At 40.5% G+C, this 16,481-nt stretch overlaps 1 protein-coding gene across 1 annotated transcript in view; it reads left to right on the forward strand.

The window, feature by feature from the left end:
* LOC129249201 (homeobox protein aristaless) overlaps positions 1–16,481 on the forward strand; it is a 188,658-nt gene that overhangs the window by 90,754 nt on the left and 81,423 nt on the right. The window contains exons 3-4 of the mRNA XM_054888882.1: positions 5,700–5,791; positions 5,966–6,067. Of these exons, the coding sequence (XP_054744857.1) occupies positions 5,700–5,791; positions 5,966–6,067 (194 nt within the window). The remainder of the gene's footprint in view (positions 1–5,699; positions 5,792–5,965; positions 6,068–16,481) is intronic.

The raw sequence follows: 16,481 nt of genomic DNA on the forward strand, positions 1-16,481 counted from the left end.
TTCAGCAACGCACAGCAGACAAAATAAACTGCACACTTGACCCTCAAGGCGCTTAGGAAAAGCAGGGCGTAGCGTAGCTTATTTCCAGCACTTGCTAAACTTTTGTCCTTGCCTATTTGTTGTTGGTGCAAACTCGTTTCCTTTGCCACACTTCCTGCCACAGACGAGCGTAAAGCTTGCGGCAGCAACTGTGGCAAAGGAAAGCATTCTAGGTTGTATGAACTTTTTGTGCGTTGCCACACTCAACGCTCGTCGAAATTAATTTTCAATTTGTTTTAAATAAATAATTAGGTAGCAAATTGTAAAATTTAATTTATGAATGTAGAAATGCAAAGCCGATTGCAACAAGAAGGCAAAGACGAGCAAACAGCGACGGTTGCCGGTTGTTGGCTGTTGGCTGTCGGTTGTTGACTTTTTGGTTAAGCTGTTGCTGTTGCTGTTGCTGTTGTTGTTGTTGGCGCCATGACCAATTTCAACGAACGATAATCGGATTAGGAATATTGCGCCGGAAAACATTTGCCACTCCAACAACCCACCGAACTGCATGCCACCGCCCCGCCCCCCTCAACTTGTCTGCTTACCTGCGCTGCTTTTTATTGGAATATTTAATAACGTGCGCTTGTGCATACACACATACATACGCATGTATTAAAATATTTATTTGTGAGTCGCTTAACATTTGCCGAGTTAAGTCTCGGGGGAGTTACGTAATGCGTAGTAATGTTATTTCGTGCCGACAGCTGTTTATACACTCGTATACACTTCTTCGTCCATCTTGGCAGCCATTTTCTTTTTTCCTTTTGCTGGCATGCTGCAGAAAAAGTTAACTAATTAGGTGTGTGTGTGTGTTGGCTATGTTTGTGTGGTTGTGGTTTAAGCAAAGCAGCTATCTCACTTGCGAGAGTTGCTTTGACTAGTAGCGCCAAAAAGTATGCTATATCATTTACATGCTAATTAATATTTAATTTGTTGAATAAAGGCATTTGCAAGTTTACCGTGCGTACTACAACAACATTTACTTTGGAACTGGAAAATGTAAAGGGCAGTGTAAGCTGAAGTAAATGAGTCTAAATATTCATTTATTTATTTTTTTGTAATATAAATAGTAGAAGCTCGATTCTTGCACGTAATGAAAACCTGGATCGATGCAAATTTCGAAGGTGTCGTACTTATTTTATTTTCATGCAAATTAATATATTTTTTTTTTACTAATAGCAATACAAGTTTATTGGTTTTTGTTATAAAGGGTTTTTCAATAAGGGCGGGTAGATGTTGAAATGGAATAAAATGGCGATTGCTGTGTGGCACGTAGCGCCGTCCTGCTGGAACCACATGTCGTCTAGGTCCATATGGTTCAATATGGGCCACAAGAAATTGGAAGGGCCACAACATCTACCGAAAAATGGGCGCAATGCGCGCAACGTTTGCGTTAATGAACACTCATTTTGATAATAAAGTTTTATCATTTGAACGTGCTCTTCAATCGTGTAACTTGCCATGATGATTTGGCATAAACAACTGAATAATAAACAAAAGATTTGACAGATGTCACCAAAAAAAAAATGGCTGTCACAGGGCGCCAAAATCGACCCGCGCCAATTGAAAACCCCTTTATTAATTAAATCCACTTTAAACCCGACAAGTTTCATTTAAATTAAAGAAATTTTCGATTTCGGTTAATTTTGCACACACTCACTTGTTCAGTGCCACACTGTTTCTGAGCCTCTGCAGCCTCATAACATCGTTCCAAGCATATATGGAATACTGATATTGTATCCTCCTATGTAATTTTATTCGTATTTAGCATTACGTCATTCACCAATTCACCGACTGCTTCGTCGTCTTCATTACAATATTCTTCATGGAGTGACCGAAAATTTTAATTTGTTCAACTATTTCTTTTATTGTAAGCAGTGGCTATAAGACATTTGTTTGTCATTATGAGGTCACACCATGCAAAAGTTAACGCAAAACTGTCATTTCATCAACAAATGAATTATACGGTAATTTCCATTTTCATTCATTCAACTGATTCTCTTCAAAAAATGATATCAACGGTATTTCACCGAACTTTATTCCCAAAAATAAGACGTAAAAAGAAAACATTTCAAGTTTACATAGAACGAGAATCGCCCCCAGGTCAGGTTTAAAAAAAATATAATGCACAAGAAAATTTCTTTACAGTACATTAAAAAATGCAGGTTTATGGCACAAAATAAATTTGTATATGAAATATTCAGCCCTATCATAGAATCCGTCGTAGAAAACCTTCGAATACGAATGTCTACTACGAATACAAAGAAATTGTAATCGTTGGATGGAACCTGAAGAAAGTGCTGCCTAACTCAAATGTTAAATTTTGCTATTTCGACAACAGCTCACTTCAATGTAAACAAAACGATTTAACCAATAATCTTTAAGCTTTTTGTCAAGTTAGCTGAATTTTCAAATTAAAATGTATTCGTTGACATGTGCGGATGTGTTAATGGAGAAGGAAAATGCGAGAAGCAAACGGAGTCTCAGAATTCAGCGAAAAATATTGAGAGATGCAAGCAACCTTCTCGATATGGACGAACCAATGTAAAAGCTCGCCGGTTTGTTAAAGAAAAAGTTTACTTAAATACGGTTTAAAACAGGTTTATCAAAAATTACCGGTTAAATAAAGCTGGATTTACATACGTTTTGAGCCAGCGCAAGCTCAGCGAGGTTGCCGTCCATAACTCCAGTTCTTCGACTATCCTCTGTTTTACGATTTCTTGCGGAGGAATGCTATCAGCATGGAGTTGGCAAAGATTGGGCAGTCGACATTTAGCTATGTACCAAAAGGCTGTGCTTTGGTGTCACGATTGGGTCCTCAGTGGGTAAATCGCGACATGAGTGCCAATGAAAAACGGCAAAGCAAGATGGAATTCTATCAAAAATGTAGATTTCCCGGCTTCATTTTGTGGGTGGATGGGACGCACGTAAAAATGATTTCCCCCACTAAAGAAAAACTCCTTTGCTACAACCGGAAGGGCTACTACAGTATCAATGCCATGATTGATTTCATCTTTATTAGCTCCAACAAAGTGGCATACTGCTGCCGTGTTGTTATAACTTTACACCTGTGGAAGTCACATAGAAGAATATACTTCAAAAATTTCTTTTTTTTGTTGTTTAGTTAATATAGGGCTAACATTTTACAGCTTTTTTATTTATTGCCTTTTAAATCCTCTTTTTATTACTTGTTCTATTTTTTGTCCGTTAGTCTAACGTCGTCGTAGAAAAGTTGTACGAAACTCTAAGATTTTATTAGGAGCGCAACTAAGGTATCGCTGTTTTTTTTTTTATGAAAATCCAACTTTATTCTGAAAAAATGGTTACAAGTAAATCATTAAAAGTGTTGCCCACCGCTGGCTACTACTTTTTCCCATCGTTCTGGTAGGTCTCGTATACCTGTCTCGTATAACTGTGCATCTTTTGAGGCTATCCACGGATCAAGCCATTTTTTTGTGTCTTCATATGAATGGAACTGCTGGTTAGCTAGACCATGTGCCATCGATCAGAATAGGTGACAATTGGACGGCGCTATATCTGGAGAATGTTTCAGTGTTTCCAGGATTTAGCAACGTGAGGCCGAGCGTTGTCATGCTGTAGAATCACTTTTTCATGCCTCTCCGCGTATTGCGGCCGCTTCTCGCGCAGCGCTCGGCTCAATCACAACAACTGAAGTCGATACCGATCGCCGGTGATGGTTTCGCTTGGTTTTAATAGTTCATAATAAATAACACCAACTTGGTCCCACCAAATACAGAGCATAACCTTCGCAGCGTGAATATTCGGCCGAGGCGACGACGTAGAAGCATGACTGGGCGGTCCCCAAGACTTTCTTTTCTTTGGATTGCTATGTTGTTGTTGTTGTTGAGGTGGTTGAACATTTCTTAGCTGAAATGCTCCTAATTAGTGTTGGATTGCTATAATGAATCCATTTTTCATCACCCATCACGATGCGATGAAGAAAAACCTTTTTTTTTTTGCCGCTGGAGCAGTTGTTAACAGGCGAAAAAAACGACGTTCAACATCCCTTGATTTTAATTCATAAGGAACCCAAGTCCTCTGTTTCTAAATCATCCGCAAAATATGAAATCGCTTAGAAATGTATTGGCGGGTAACTTCTAATAGTGAAGTAAGCTCTTCTTGCGTTTGACACGGATCCTCATTGAGCAATGCCTCCAAGCATCTCCAGCGTCTTCAAAGATTTTTGGCCTTCCTTCACTCGAACGGTTCAGCATTAAAATCACCGTCTTTGAAGCGACGAAACTAATCTCGGCACGTTGTTTAACTTGAAGCATCATCTCCATAAACGTTTTATAGCTCTCGGTGCACTTCTGCCGCCGTTTTATCGAAGAAAAGAGGAAAATCAACACTTCCTTCCCGCAAATGACGATTATTCGCCACAAAATCAGACATTTTCACAAAACCAAAAGTATATGATACCAAAACAAAATCACTAATGTGTCGAAGCAGTTTGTTCACCACATGTCGAAGCTTGGTTTATGACGTTTAGGTTATGTTAGAATCGACTAGCACACACTGCTGGCGACATCTATTGACAAACAGCGGGAACTTAGTTGCGCTCCTACTAAAGGGTGGTTAAATTTCAAGGGCCGATGTTGAACGTGAGTCACACCTAAACGTCAACGACACCGTTGGACTTCTTTCTTTGGGGTTATTTGAAAGAAAAGGTGTAGTTCGATAAGCCAGCAACAATTCAAGAGCTAAAGGATGAGATAATTCGACACATTAACGGCATAGAACCTCAATTATGCCTCAGCGTCATCGAAAATTTGGACCATCGGATGGAGGTGTGTGGCCGAGGCCGCGGCGGCCATTTAGCCAATATTTTATTCCACACGTAATTGAGCCATACCAATATTATCATAATATAGAGAAATAATAATAACTTCCTGAAAAAATTGTGTTTTATTCAAAATCAACACCGGCCCTAGAAACTTAACCACCCTTTACATTATGAGTGTATTCGGTGAATGCTCTTCTACGAATTTCGTATGCACGTTCGGAACCATTCGAATTGTATGATTACAATTTTTTACTTTCTACGAAAAAGAGTTTTCGATGAATTGCATGAAAGGGCTGATTATTTTAACACGATGACCCAAAGAATGTCGGCTATTTAGAAATTGGTGCTTCACACTTCTTCTTGAAATGTTACCCGAACGAATATTGTATTGCAAAATTTATTAACGCTCGAACACAAATAATAGATCGCAAGGTCAGTTTTGTCAAAAAAAGATATGTGAATATGCACTGAATATACTAAAATGTCCACACACCGTTTTTCCACAATATAATACAAAAATTACTTTTAGGTCTTCTATTTTATTAACTCACAACTAATTCCTCCAGAGTCTGCTGCACTTACGTGCTTATCACACAGCTTAAGTACGCCGCAGGCGAAGTGTTGCTGCAGCGCTTCAATTATGCCAGCTAATTCCAGCAGATTCACACACACACACACACACCCATATACACTCATATGCACATATATACACACACATATTCACATATACACTGCAGTTACTATTTCATCTAATGCTGCTCTGGCGATTTTCTCACATTTAGCAAACTTTTTGTTTTCTTCTTCTTCTTCCATGTGCTTCACTCTGCTGCCATGCCGTGCCGACTAATCCCGACTTCAGATGCAAGTTACTCCTACCATCCTTCCATACACGATGAGACATTTGTGCGACGCAAGCAGCGGCGTAATCGCACCACATTCACATTGCAACAGGTAAGTGAAGGAGAAGTTGAAGGGCGGCGGTCGGATAGTAGTTAATTATTTAACTATTAGGAATATCTGCTTTTTTGCTTCCACATTTTTAGTTGCTATTTCTATTTTTTTTTTTTTAATTGTTGTATTCCTTTTTGTCTTTCTTTGTACATTTTTTTTTCTTTTGTTTCACAGTTGGAGGAGCTGGAGACTGCCTTTGCACAGACCCATTATCCGGATGTGTTCACACGCGAGGACTTGGCGATGAAAATTAATCTGACGGAAGCGCGCGTTCAGGTGAGAAACAGTAACTACTTGCCAAACTCACTGCTGAGATGTGTATAAATAAAATTATGCTTCCTTTTGTTTGGGCGAATTGTAATGGATGTTGCTACTTCAAATACTACAAAAGACTCAAATGAAATCAAGAGGGTTATGCATATTCCGGCAGGCAGTAGAAAAAGGTCATAAAATTAAGTTTTCTGTTTCTGATAAGTGACTGCACATACACACACATGCGCGTGTGTAAAAGTGTGTTAACAAAAAAAATTCATAAATCGTATCAAATTTCATGCACTCAACCAACCAGTTTGTCAGCCAGTAGAGCAGCAGCCACGCACTGCCAGCAGTTATCCATTCATTCAGTTATGCAACCCGCCAGTCTGCCAGTCCACCAGTTGTGACTACCCCTGCCGTTGTGCAATTATTGCCCTTTTGGCTCCTCGCCTTCTCGGTTACGGCTCGTGATCAAAGGTGTCTAAGTGTGTTGTGTGCGCCTTAGATTTTTACTTCGCAGCCCCTTCGGTTTGCTTTCCACTTTTTGCTTTGGTCCGTAGGTTTTTGTAGCAACTTATGCGCTGGCTGTTGTTCATTATTAATGTATGCGTTAGCATATCAAATATTTTTTTATATTTTGGAAAATTAAAGCAATATCTGCTAAACAAATCCTAACTATGCGTAAAGAATTTACACGCAAAAAAATTTGAGAAAATATTGGAGCGTTTTTTCCCAGTAATACTCCTTGATAGAAGTTTTTAGACTTTCAGTTTATATTGAAGCAAAGTTGGGTGCTTGCCAACAAGTGCTACTTTGGACTATGTAGGCAACTTAGTAGTAAAGTCCTCTCTCGACAAACACTTGATAAGGCTTTCATTATGTCCGCCCTCACATATGGTGCAGAAGCTTCGGCGATGTTACCATCCGATGAGGCGTCCCTTGGTGTGGTTTGAGAGAAAGATTATACGGAAGATTTTTGAACCTTTGCACGTTGGTGCCGGAGAGTATCGTAGGCGATGGAACAATGAGCTGTATGAGCGTTACGACGCTATAGACGCTCCAATCAAGAAGAAGAAAGTTGGGCCCTTTTTTTGTTGGGGATACTTGAGCAGTAAAGTCAGTTGATGTCAGATAGTTGAGTAAGCCCAAACTAAGAATGAAAATGTTGAAGATCGCTACATATTTTTCAAGAGCATCAGGTCGATATGTAGCAGGTCAAAGGGCAATTTGATGGAACGGTATACGGCGCTGAATTAGGCAAATTCCGTGGTTCCCAAACTATAATTTTACAAGTGAATAAAAGTACAGTTTTTGCTCACATTGGATAACAAAAATTAATGTATTTCAGCCCAGCCTCGGTGCAAAAACCAAAATTTATCTTTACCAAAATTTTTTTTTTTTCTCGAACAATCTTTCACACATACGACATATAAGGCCCAACGAATAAGGTTGAAGTATTAGCGAAATAACCAGCTTTCCATCATCAAATTCCTTTGTTGATCTACAACTAATAGGCCTGTCACAATGGATCCTTTGCGTCTGTTGCGGCAACGCATTTAAGAAGTTTTTGTTAGTTTTGAAATATACAGGGTACAGCACGCGAAGTGTAACCAACTTCATAACGCTCGCGCAGCTGATGGCTGATGCACGGGCATTTTGCCGAGAGTGAACAAGAAAAAACAAAATCATACTGAAAAATTATCTCAAAGTCATGCCTCATGATCTCACACCAAAGCAGCAACAAGTCAGACTTGAGAGGACTTGAGAGAGCGCAGGAGATGCTTCGCTGGGCCGAAAGCGGACAATTTCCGAACATTTTGTTTTCTGACGAGAAAATGTTTCAAATTGAGCAATTCGTAAACCCCCAAAACGTTAGGGTTTATTTGACCGACCATTCATACGAGAATTTGAGTCATCGATTGGCCACCAGGAGGCAGCACCCGTCACAGGTAATGGTTTAGACCGCTGTAACCGCAGATGGGCGCTCTTCAATTGTTTTAATCGAGTCTGGCGTCAAGGTAAATGTGAGTGAAATGCAAACCTCGAGTGAACCAAGAATGGCTTAAAAACAACGTCCCGAACTACATAATCCACATAATGGCTCTGAAATTCACCAGAAGCGAATCCGATGGATTATTCTCTTTGGACCATTTTGGAGAGCAGGGTCCGAACTAAATGACGCACCAGTCTTGAAGTGCTGAAAAACGCCATTGTCCGCGAGTGCTCCAACATTCCAGCCGGTCACATTCGGGCAGATTGCGATTCGTTTCTGGATCGTCTCAAGGCCATAGTCAAGGCAAAGGGTGGTCATATCGAGCAAAAGTAAATTGATTCTTAATTTTGTATTATTTTCACACATTTTTTACTTTGAATTGAATAAAAGTAATTTTCCAAACTAAATTTATGGCCTTTTTAATTGGCTACACTTCGAGTACCGGACCCTGTATTATAAAATTAACGTTTATTGAAACAGAAGAGGGTTTCGATAGAATTTATGGTAGTCGTAGATGATGGGTGTAACCACAACTTCAAGACTGGAATGCACTTTCATTTTTCATAACAACTTAGTTAAGCCTGACCTTTTCTATACTCTTTCAATACAAATTTTTCTTTCGATACAAATTTGCGCGATGCAAAATTGCTCTTCTTTAAGCAGTTGTCATTTGCATTAGACCCCAGAAAGTGGGCCCACTTGGGTGACAGAAGTTTGGTTCATCCTTTGTGATACCATTGCAAGGGGAAAAAGAGGTGAAGGAAAACGATAGGACGAAAAGGAGAGGGGTGGGGGGCTGAGTATTTGTGGACTATGAACGGTGACTAATTTGCGGCTGTGTTAGGTGTTTTATGCTGCTGGTGTAGTTCAACAGATTTTTGGTATCAAGACCTGTTATTTCAGCAGGCGCTGAAAATAGTTGAGAACCAAGATGCTTGAATCTTAGTCCCGCGAGAGCTGCGCAGCTAAGGGGCAGGTGCTGAGATGATTCCACTTCTTCCTCCACGCAGCTTACGCAAAAAGGACTCGAAGTAATTCCGAGTCTCACGGCATGTATGCCCAGCAGGCAGTGGCCGGTGAGGATGCCCCCAAAATTTGAGAGCTAAGATTTTGTCATCCTCGGAATGTCCCTCAAATGCCTCTAATCCAATCGTGACCAGAAGGATTCCGCGATTAATTTCCAATTTTCCTCTTACCTGCTCGTGGCCTCCATTCTAGGATTCTCTTTGTCCAACTGGAAGGCAAGCAAATAACCTGGAGTACCACATAATGACTTTTGTCGAAGCTGTCAAGATACTGCCAAGAAGAAGTAATCGTGGAACACCTCCTGTGTACTTGTATTGCCCCATACAGAAAAAGGATTTCTACGCTCGGGCTCGCCTTTTTTCACAGCACTGAAGAGATCTCACAAATAGGGTTGCCGAAATCAACAAAACTCATTAAATACACAGGTTGGTTCAGAGAAGACTTAGGAGTGTAAATGATGAGCTCCAGTGGTATCACATTGGCGCTATTCGGGCCTAAATGTGTCGGAAGACAGCCACTCAATCTAACCTATCTGTAGAACGCGCTATGTGGCCAGCCCATTTCTATTTGGCTTTGGTAACTCTTTCAATTACATCGGCAACTTTTGTTTTCTGTCTCAGAGCAGCTTTTGAAATTCTGTGTCTTTTGTTTATGTCCAGTATCGATCTTTCTATTGCTCTTTGAGTCACGCGCAATTTCTGACCGGTACTCTTCGTAAGAGTAGACGTTTCACAGAAATATTAGAAATTACAAATAGGGCAAACAATAGAAGAAAACCGAAGAATAAGAATAACTTATTTTATTTTTTTCAATATTCGGGAATAGCCAGAAATCGCAGACCAGAAATTCGGAGAATATGAAGATGTATGAATTTCTTCAATGCCAGAAAGCGTGCGTGTCATTTCAACAGTATGAGCTGGCGCATTAAGGTGATGTAAGAAGTAGCGGCGCAGTTCCTCGCCTTTTCCTATTTCCAAGCTAATTTTTCAACATTTTTCGGTACACCATTTACTGTCTGAGAAGGCTCTGAAGGAATAGCTGGAACAATTTTTAGTCTGGTGCAGTAAACCTAGACTATCATTTTTGTTGCTGACTTTTGCTGCCTGGCTTTCACAGGTGGATTTTTCTCTTTCGGATGCCGTACCATGGACTGCTGTTTGGTTCTCGGTTCATACTTAAAAAACCAAGTATTGACAAAAATTTACTCTATCTTAGATGGAGATCTTTATTTTACCATTCACCTTGGCTGCTTGTAGAATATACTGGGGATTTCTGGTTCACAAGTGTCAAAAATTATCAAAAAGTACTCAAACTCTGTTTTTAGCAAGCAAAGGTCAAAATGCAGATTCCGATCACTCTAAATCATTTTTTTATTTAGTAAAAAAATTATTCACAAAACAAAAATTTGGCTGATTAATTTTGTACCCCCTTGTATAGAGTAGGTCAAGCACAGGAAAAGCAGAAGAAAATTAGTTTTGAAGTAAGAAAAATGTCGCCCTATGCGCCGAGTAGAAGAGATTATATGTGCAGAGAGATGGTTTTTTTTTATATTCGTTCCTTAGTTTCTCTTAAAAACGTCGTCTAATTGTATGTATTATATTATCAAGGAATAAAAAAATAAAAAAAAATGATGCGTCAAATTTATATGAAATAACGTACTAAATCACTTCCACTCAGCTGAGCATTCCATTCGAGGACAAAAAAACGTCCTAAAAGTCCCTCGAAAACTCTTCAAAATACTTCACAGGATCGCCTTTCTCCTAGGTCAAATATACGAAAATTCAAAAAATTGCAAAAAAATGTATATTTTCAAGCCGACTAATTCTGATCATAGCAATACGAGGGTCTTTCGGAAAGTCCGTGTAAAAATAAAAACTGCTTGATTCTTTGGTGTAAGCCTTCCTCACATATAATCATAGTCGTTCAACGCTGTTCTAGTTTGTTGATCCCTTCCAAATAGTAGTTTTGGTCCAAGTCTGAAAAATAGCCATTCGTTTCGGCAATCATCTACTCGTAAGAATAAAATCTTTTCCCACCAGCCATTTCTTGAAATTGGGAAAATTTGTACGAGGAATCTGAGGGAGTCGAGTCTGGAGAATAAGTGGTATGTGAAACGAGTTGGAACCCTATGTTCTATAATTTTGCGACCACAACTATTGAGGTGTAAGCCGGCGTGTTGTCGTGATGAAAAAGGAAAATCACTCGACTTCCTCGATTCAAACGAATGCCAAACGCAAGTAAATATACCGATTTGGCTGAAACTGGGTGTGTGTTCTTCCAAGAGATGCTATTAGCTAAACATAACCTCGACACGCGTCAGTAGTGATATCTCTCTGACTTTACACAACCCTTTTCAAACGACCCTCATATGCCTATACTCGTATTAGAGCACCTTAGTTATTCTTAACAATTCTACGAAATTTTTCGCTCAGTGTAGCATTTGGCTCATCAAAAAGTTATGCCTCAAATTGCAGAATTCTCACAAAGAAATCCCTTAAAGTGTTTTGTTTTTTTGTTGGGAAATTGAATACTTACGGTGCAAAATGAATTAAAATACGTTTTCTGCGTACTATTTGTTATTCTACAGAAAAAGGATTAATTTCATTGAATTAAATTTTAAAAGTACGGCTTGCACGAACAATAAGAAAGCCAAAAAAGATGTAACAAAAAGGCAACAAAAGGAGCAAAGCTGTCATATAAACGTAAATAGGAAAAGACATCCTCAGTTTTTTCCTTTTCGCTTGGGCTGCAAATGGATGACAGTTTTGCCTTTTTTGCCATGCATTTTTTATGATTTCATGTTCAGTGAATTTAAGCTTAAAAATATGAATGCAATCGTAAATACAAAAAAACGGCGTTGGTCGAATACGAATAAATAAACTTTGAATTTATGGTAAGGATATTAACGAAAAATACTTGAAGTTGAAATGGACCTCACTGTTTGATTTCTCACTGTCGAAAATTTTATAAAATTTGTGTACCTCAGTTTCTTGTGTACTCTCTAATACGAGTAATCGTAGTAATTTTGCGCGAACTCCTTTGCGGCTGACATATCACAAAAAACTATTATCAAAGTCTGACTGCTTTTGAATCCAATTGCCTTGACATGAGCCAACCAAAGAAACGCGGGGCATCTCACTTAGGTTAGGTTAGGATAAATGGCGGCCCACGTGAGCGCCCTCTTGGACAAATAATAAAATTCGTCCATTGTGAAGCCATACAGAGGAAAACAGAGGGGAGGAAAAAACAGAGGGAGAAAGACCGAACAGGCGGGAAAAAAGAAGAAGCTCATTCGCATTAGAAGATGACGACTACGCTCACTTACTTGAACTGCATTTATGTCATGGAATAATTTATAAAACGTGCCGTTTCGGTGCCTACGGTATTTGCCATTCCTAAGAGTCAAAAGTCCACTGTGTCCATTTGCTTTGCGGTAAGATCATACTGGACTGGTAAAATCATGCTTTCAAAGACGGATTGTAAGCTATTGGTTGGGTTACTTACCAGACCTGTTCTAGGTTCTCCAACTCCCGCCATCAAATTAAATATAATGTTAAGGGTGCACTGTGCCCCCCTTCGTTTCTCTGTCCAATACTCTGCAGAGCAGATGAATAGCGACTGAAATTGTGATGATTTTGGTAATACTTGCCGGCCGCCGTAGTCGAATGGTGTGGTGCGTGACTACCATTTCGAATTCAGAGGGAACGTAGTTTTGAATCCCGGTGAAAGACCAAAAAGAAAAGAAACAGTTTTTTCTAATAAAGGTCGCCCCTCGGCAGGCAATGGCAAACCTCCGAGTGTATTTCTGCCATGGAAAAGCGCCTCATAAAAAATATCCGCCATTCGGAGTCGGCTTGAAATTGTAGATCCCTCTATTTGTGGCGAACCTTCGGATACAGCTCAATAGGAAAGTGGAGTTCAGGTTGCACAGTCTACATCACTCCGTACTTAAATTGGGGGAGAAGGTTTCGTACTACAATTGAAGAGGAGCGACGGCACAAGGGCATGAAGCCTGGCCATAAGACTTTTCACATCTATACATACGGCTTTAAAACTTTAGACGGAGTGGGAGCGGGAATTTACTGCTCAAAACTAGGGATAGCCTATAAAGCTGCTAGACCGCAGTGGTATTTTCCAAGTTTTTGCTGTGGGGAAAGCCACGGAGCTAGCCAACACAAGAACAAGAAAGAACTCAACAATTAATATATACGTGGGCAGTCAAGCAGAAATAAGAGCAATAAGCTCATATTGTATTAAGTCCAAAAATGTTCGACGGAGCAGGGAGGCCATAGAAAGGCTGCAGTAGGCTGCATATCTACTGGGTACCTGGTCACAAAGGCATTATGGGGAACGAAATAGTAGATGAGATAGCAAAAAGTGCTTTTAGACTACAATTTGAACAAGATAACGGCATACAAAACCCGCTAAATACAATATACAACGAAATGGACGACTACATGAAAAAGCGAGTGGAAGCTAGGTGGACTAACCTGACCACATGCAAAACAGCAAAAGTTATGTGTAGAACATGAAACTGATCAATCCGTACTTAAGCTCTCGCGAAAGGACTGTAGAGCTATTATAGGTATGCCTATAGCTTACTATAAAATGTTGGCCCCACATGCTCACAAAATAGGGATTGGTAGCACAGGCAAACGCAAGAAATGGAGAGGATGTTGAGAAAACTTTAGAACACCTTCTGTGCGTCCGTCCGGCATTATTAAAAACACGTTTAAAATGCCTAGGAATGCTACTGTTTGAGGGTCTGGCGGACTTCTCAAAAGCGGATCTCCCAGCTCTGCTTAGATTCGCCAAAAGCGTTGACCTCCCACATGATATCTACTTTCAGTGTTCATAGAGGTCAGTCTCCATCTGAAATCGCTAGGGACCAAAAGGTCTATGCGTGGCTTATTGCCAACCAGGCTAACCTAACCTAGCCTATTATTTATTTAGTTAGAGGTATTTATTTACTCAAACTTCGCTACTTGTTCAAGCCATGTGCTTCAAAGTGTGGCGCGAGTTTTCTAAACAACCAACTTTCGAGCGCCTCGGCATAGTGGGTTCAATATGGAGAGTGAGATAATTAGAAATATCAGTTAGGTTAGGTTGGTATGGTTGCCCAAGGAATGAGCACACTTAGACGAGGAAAAACGGATTCATCCTTTGTGATACCATTGTGAAGGAGGTGAGGTGAGAGAGAAAGACCGACGGGATGCGGCGAGAGGGCGGGGAGAGGTGGTGCTGGGATAGTTAGGAGGGTGGGTTAGAGTGTATGGACTGCGAACGATGACTGTGCTGCGTTTGCGTCACCCGCTTTGTGCTACTGATTAAATTCATCAGATTTCTAATGTCAACGCCTGCTATATCAGCAGGCGTAGCAAAGAAGTAGGAGCCAAGATACCTGGATCGGTGTAAATATTTACTTTCTTGACTGTTAGTACGCATTTGGACAGCCAATCAGCTGCCTCCTTGATTGCGGCTACCTCTGCCTGGAACACACTGCAGTGGTCCGGTAACCTGAATTTGAGTCTGATGGGGAGCTCCTCGCAAAAGACCGCTCCGCCAACCTTTCCTTCCAACTTCGATCCATCCGTGAACAAGTTCACCAGGCCCTGCCCCCAAGTGTAGTTCTCCGTCCACTCTTCCCTTGACGGAATATGAGTGGAGAATGTTCCGGTTGGACTAAACGAGGGTATACACTGGTCTGTTGACAGAGGGATGAACTCGAAGTTTCTAAGGACGCTTGAGTGCCCATAAGTGAGGTTGAGCTTATAGCTCCAGCCACTCAGTCTGATTGCGGTACGTGTAGCGGCAATTCTGCCTGCGATGTCTACGGGTACCACATTTAACATTGTGTTGAGCGCCAGAGTAGGAGTCGTTCGAAGCGCCCCACTGATTCCACTGAGTGCCGACCTCTGAACTTTCTCCAGCTTCTTGACCAATGTCGTCCTCTCTAGTGAATTCTACCAGACTATGTGAGTTCCATACAACAAGATAGGCTTTACAATAGTATTTTATAGCCAAAAAAAAACTCTAGGCGAAAGGCCCCATCTTTTGCCAATTGCGCCCTTGCACCCATACAAGCCTATTGTTGCCTTCCTCACTCTTTCCTCAATATTGGGCTTCCACGTAAGCTTGCTGGCAAGGATAATACCTAGGTACCTCACCTTCTCAGAAAGCATCAGAGGAGCGCCCCCTAGTGAGGGAAGTTGAGCTTCGGGTATTTTATATATCCTCGTAAATAAGACGAGCTCCGTCTTAAGAGGATTCACCGACAGGCCGCAATCCGTTGCCCATCTAACAACTACGTTCAGATATCCCTGCATCAAGTTGTACAGAGTATCCACAAATTTTCCTCTAACAATTAGTGCCACGTCATCCGCGCAAGCAATTACTCTGCAGCCCCCTTTCACCAGCTCCTCCAGCAGGTCATTTAAAACAACAACCCAGAGGAATGGTGAGAGAACCCCACCTGCCGGTGGATGGAGATACCACCCCACTCTGTCGCGACACTTCTGCCGCGAAGCATTTTTGGATAAATCTTATAAGGTCGGTTCCGACCCCCAGTTTACCTTAGAAATATCAGTACATATTTTACTTTCTTAAATTTGGCTTGCATGAAGTTTTTTTCTTTGTTCTTTGAAACTCCTTTTTCTTTGGCGTAGCTCAAGAGGTATCTAAGACTTGTTTCGTGCAACCAATCTTGCTAGCGTAGGCTTGTTACGCATTTGCTTCGAAATAATTTTTCTGAAATTCTACTAACAACTCGCCAAGGCAAATGACAATAAAAATTTTGAATTCACAATAAGCTGAAATCCGAATTCTGCCTCTTTTTGATAGTTTCATCGTTGCTTTTTCAGAGGTTGAAGTAAAAAATGTGAGCAACAAATAAGAAGAAAAAATATTTCTCTGAATTATGTTTAGTTTTTACTAAAACATTTCAATTTTCTTATCTGTTTACGTACAAAATATGAATTTTGGAAAAAGTAAAAGTATTTATGTATACCACCCACAAGTGCGTAAATATGTATATATTGGCATACTCGCATGGGATACCGCTTGGTAGAGTGACATGCGCACAAGTAGAGAAGCAGCCATTCCACGCCCCATAGAACCGAATAATCTCCCAGAACACTCACACATTCACCCATGTGTGTGTGTATTTATACAGAGCTGGTGTATCCTTGTGAGTCAAAGAAAACTTCAGCATAATTTTTGAGCAATAATTTTGACACTTGATACTTGGAATTTAATTTTGACAAAAACATAATCGCACGTCAATTTTCCACTTGTCGTACACGTGTGCCTGTCACACTAACCAAATTACACGAACTGACGGCAGCGTGGAGATGTAAGTGAGTGTGTGCGTGTGCGTGTGTTGTCTATTGGCGTATAAGAAAGTGTGCGTTTGTGCAA

Source organism: Anastrepha obliqua, chromosome 5 (genome assembly GCF_027943255.1).
Source record: "Anastrepha obliqua isolate idAnaObli1 chromosome 5, idAnaObli1_1.0, whole genome shotgun sequence".
NCBI lineage: Eukaryota > Metazoa > Arthropoda > Insecta > Diptera > Tephritidae > Anastrepha > Anastrepha obliqua.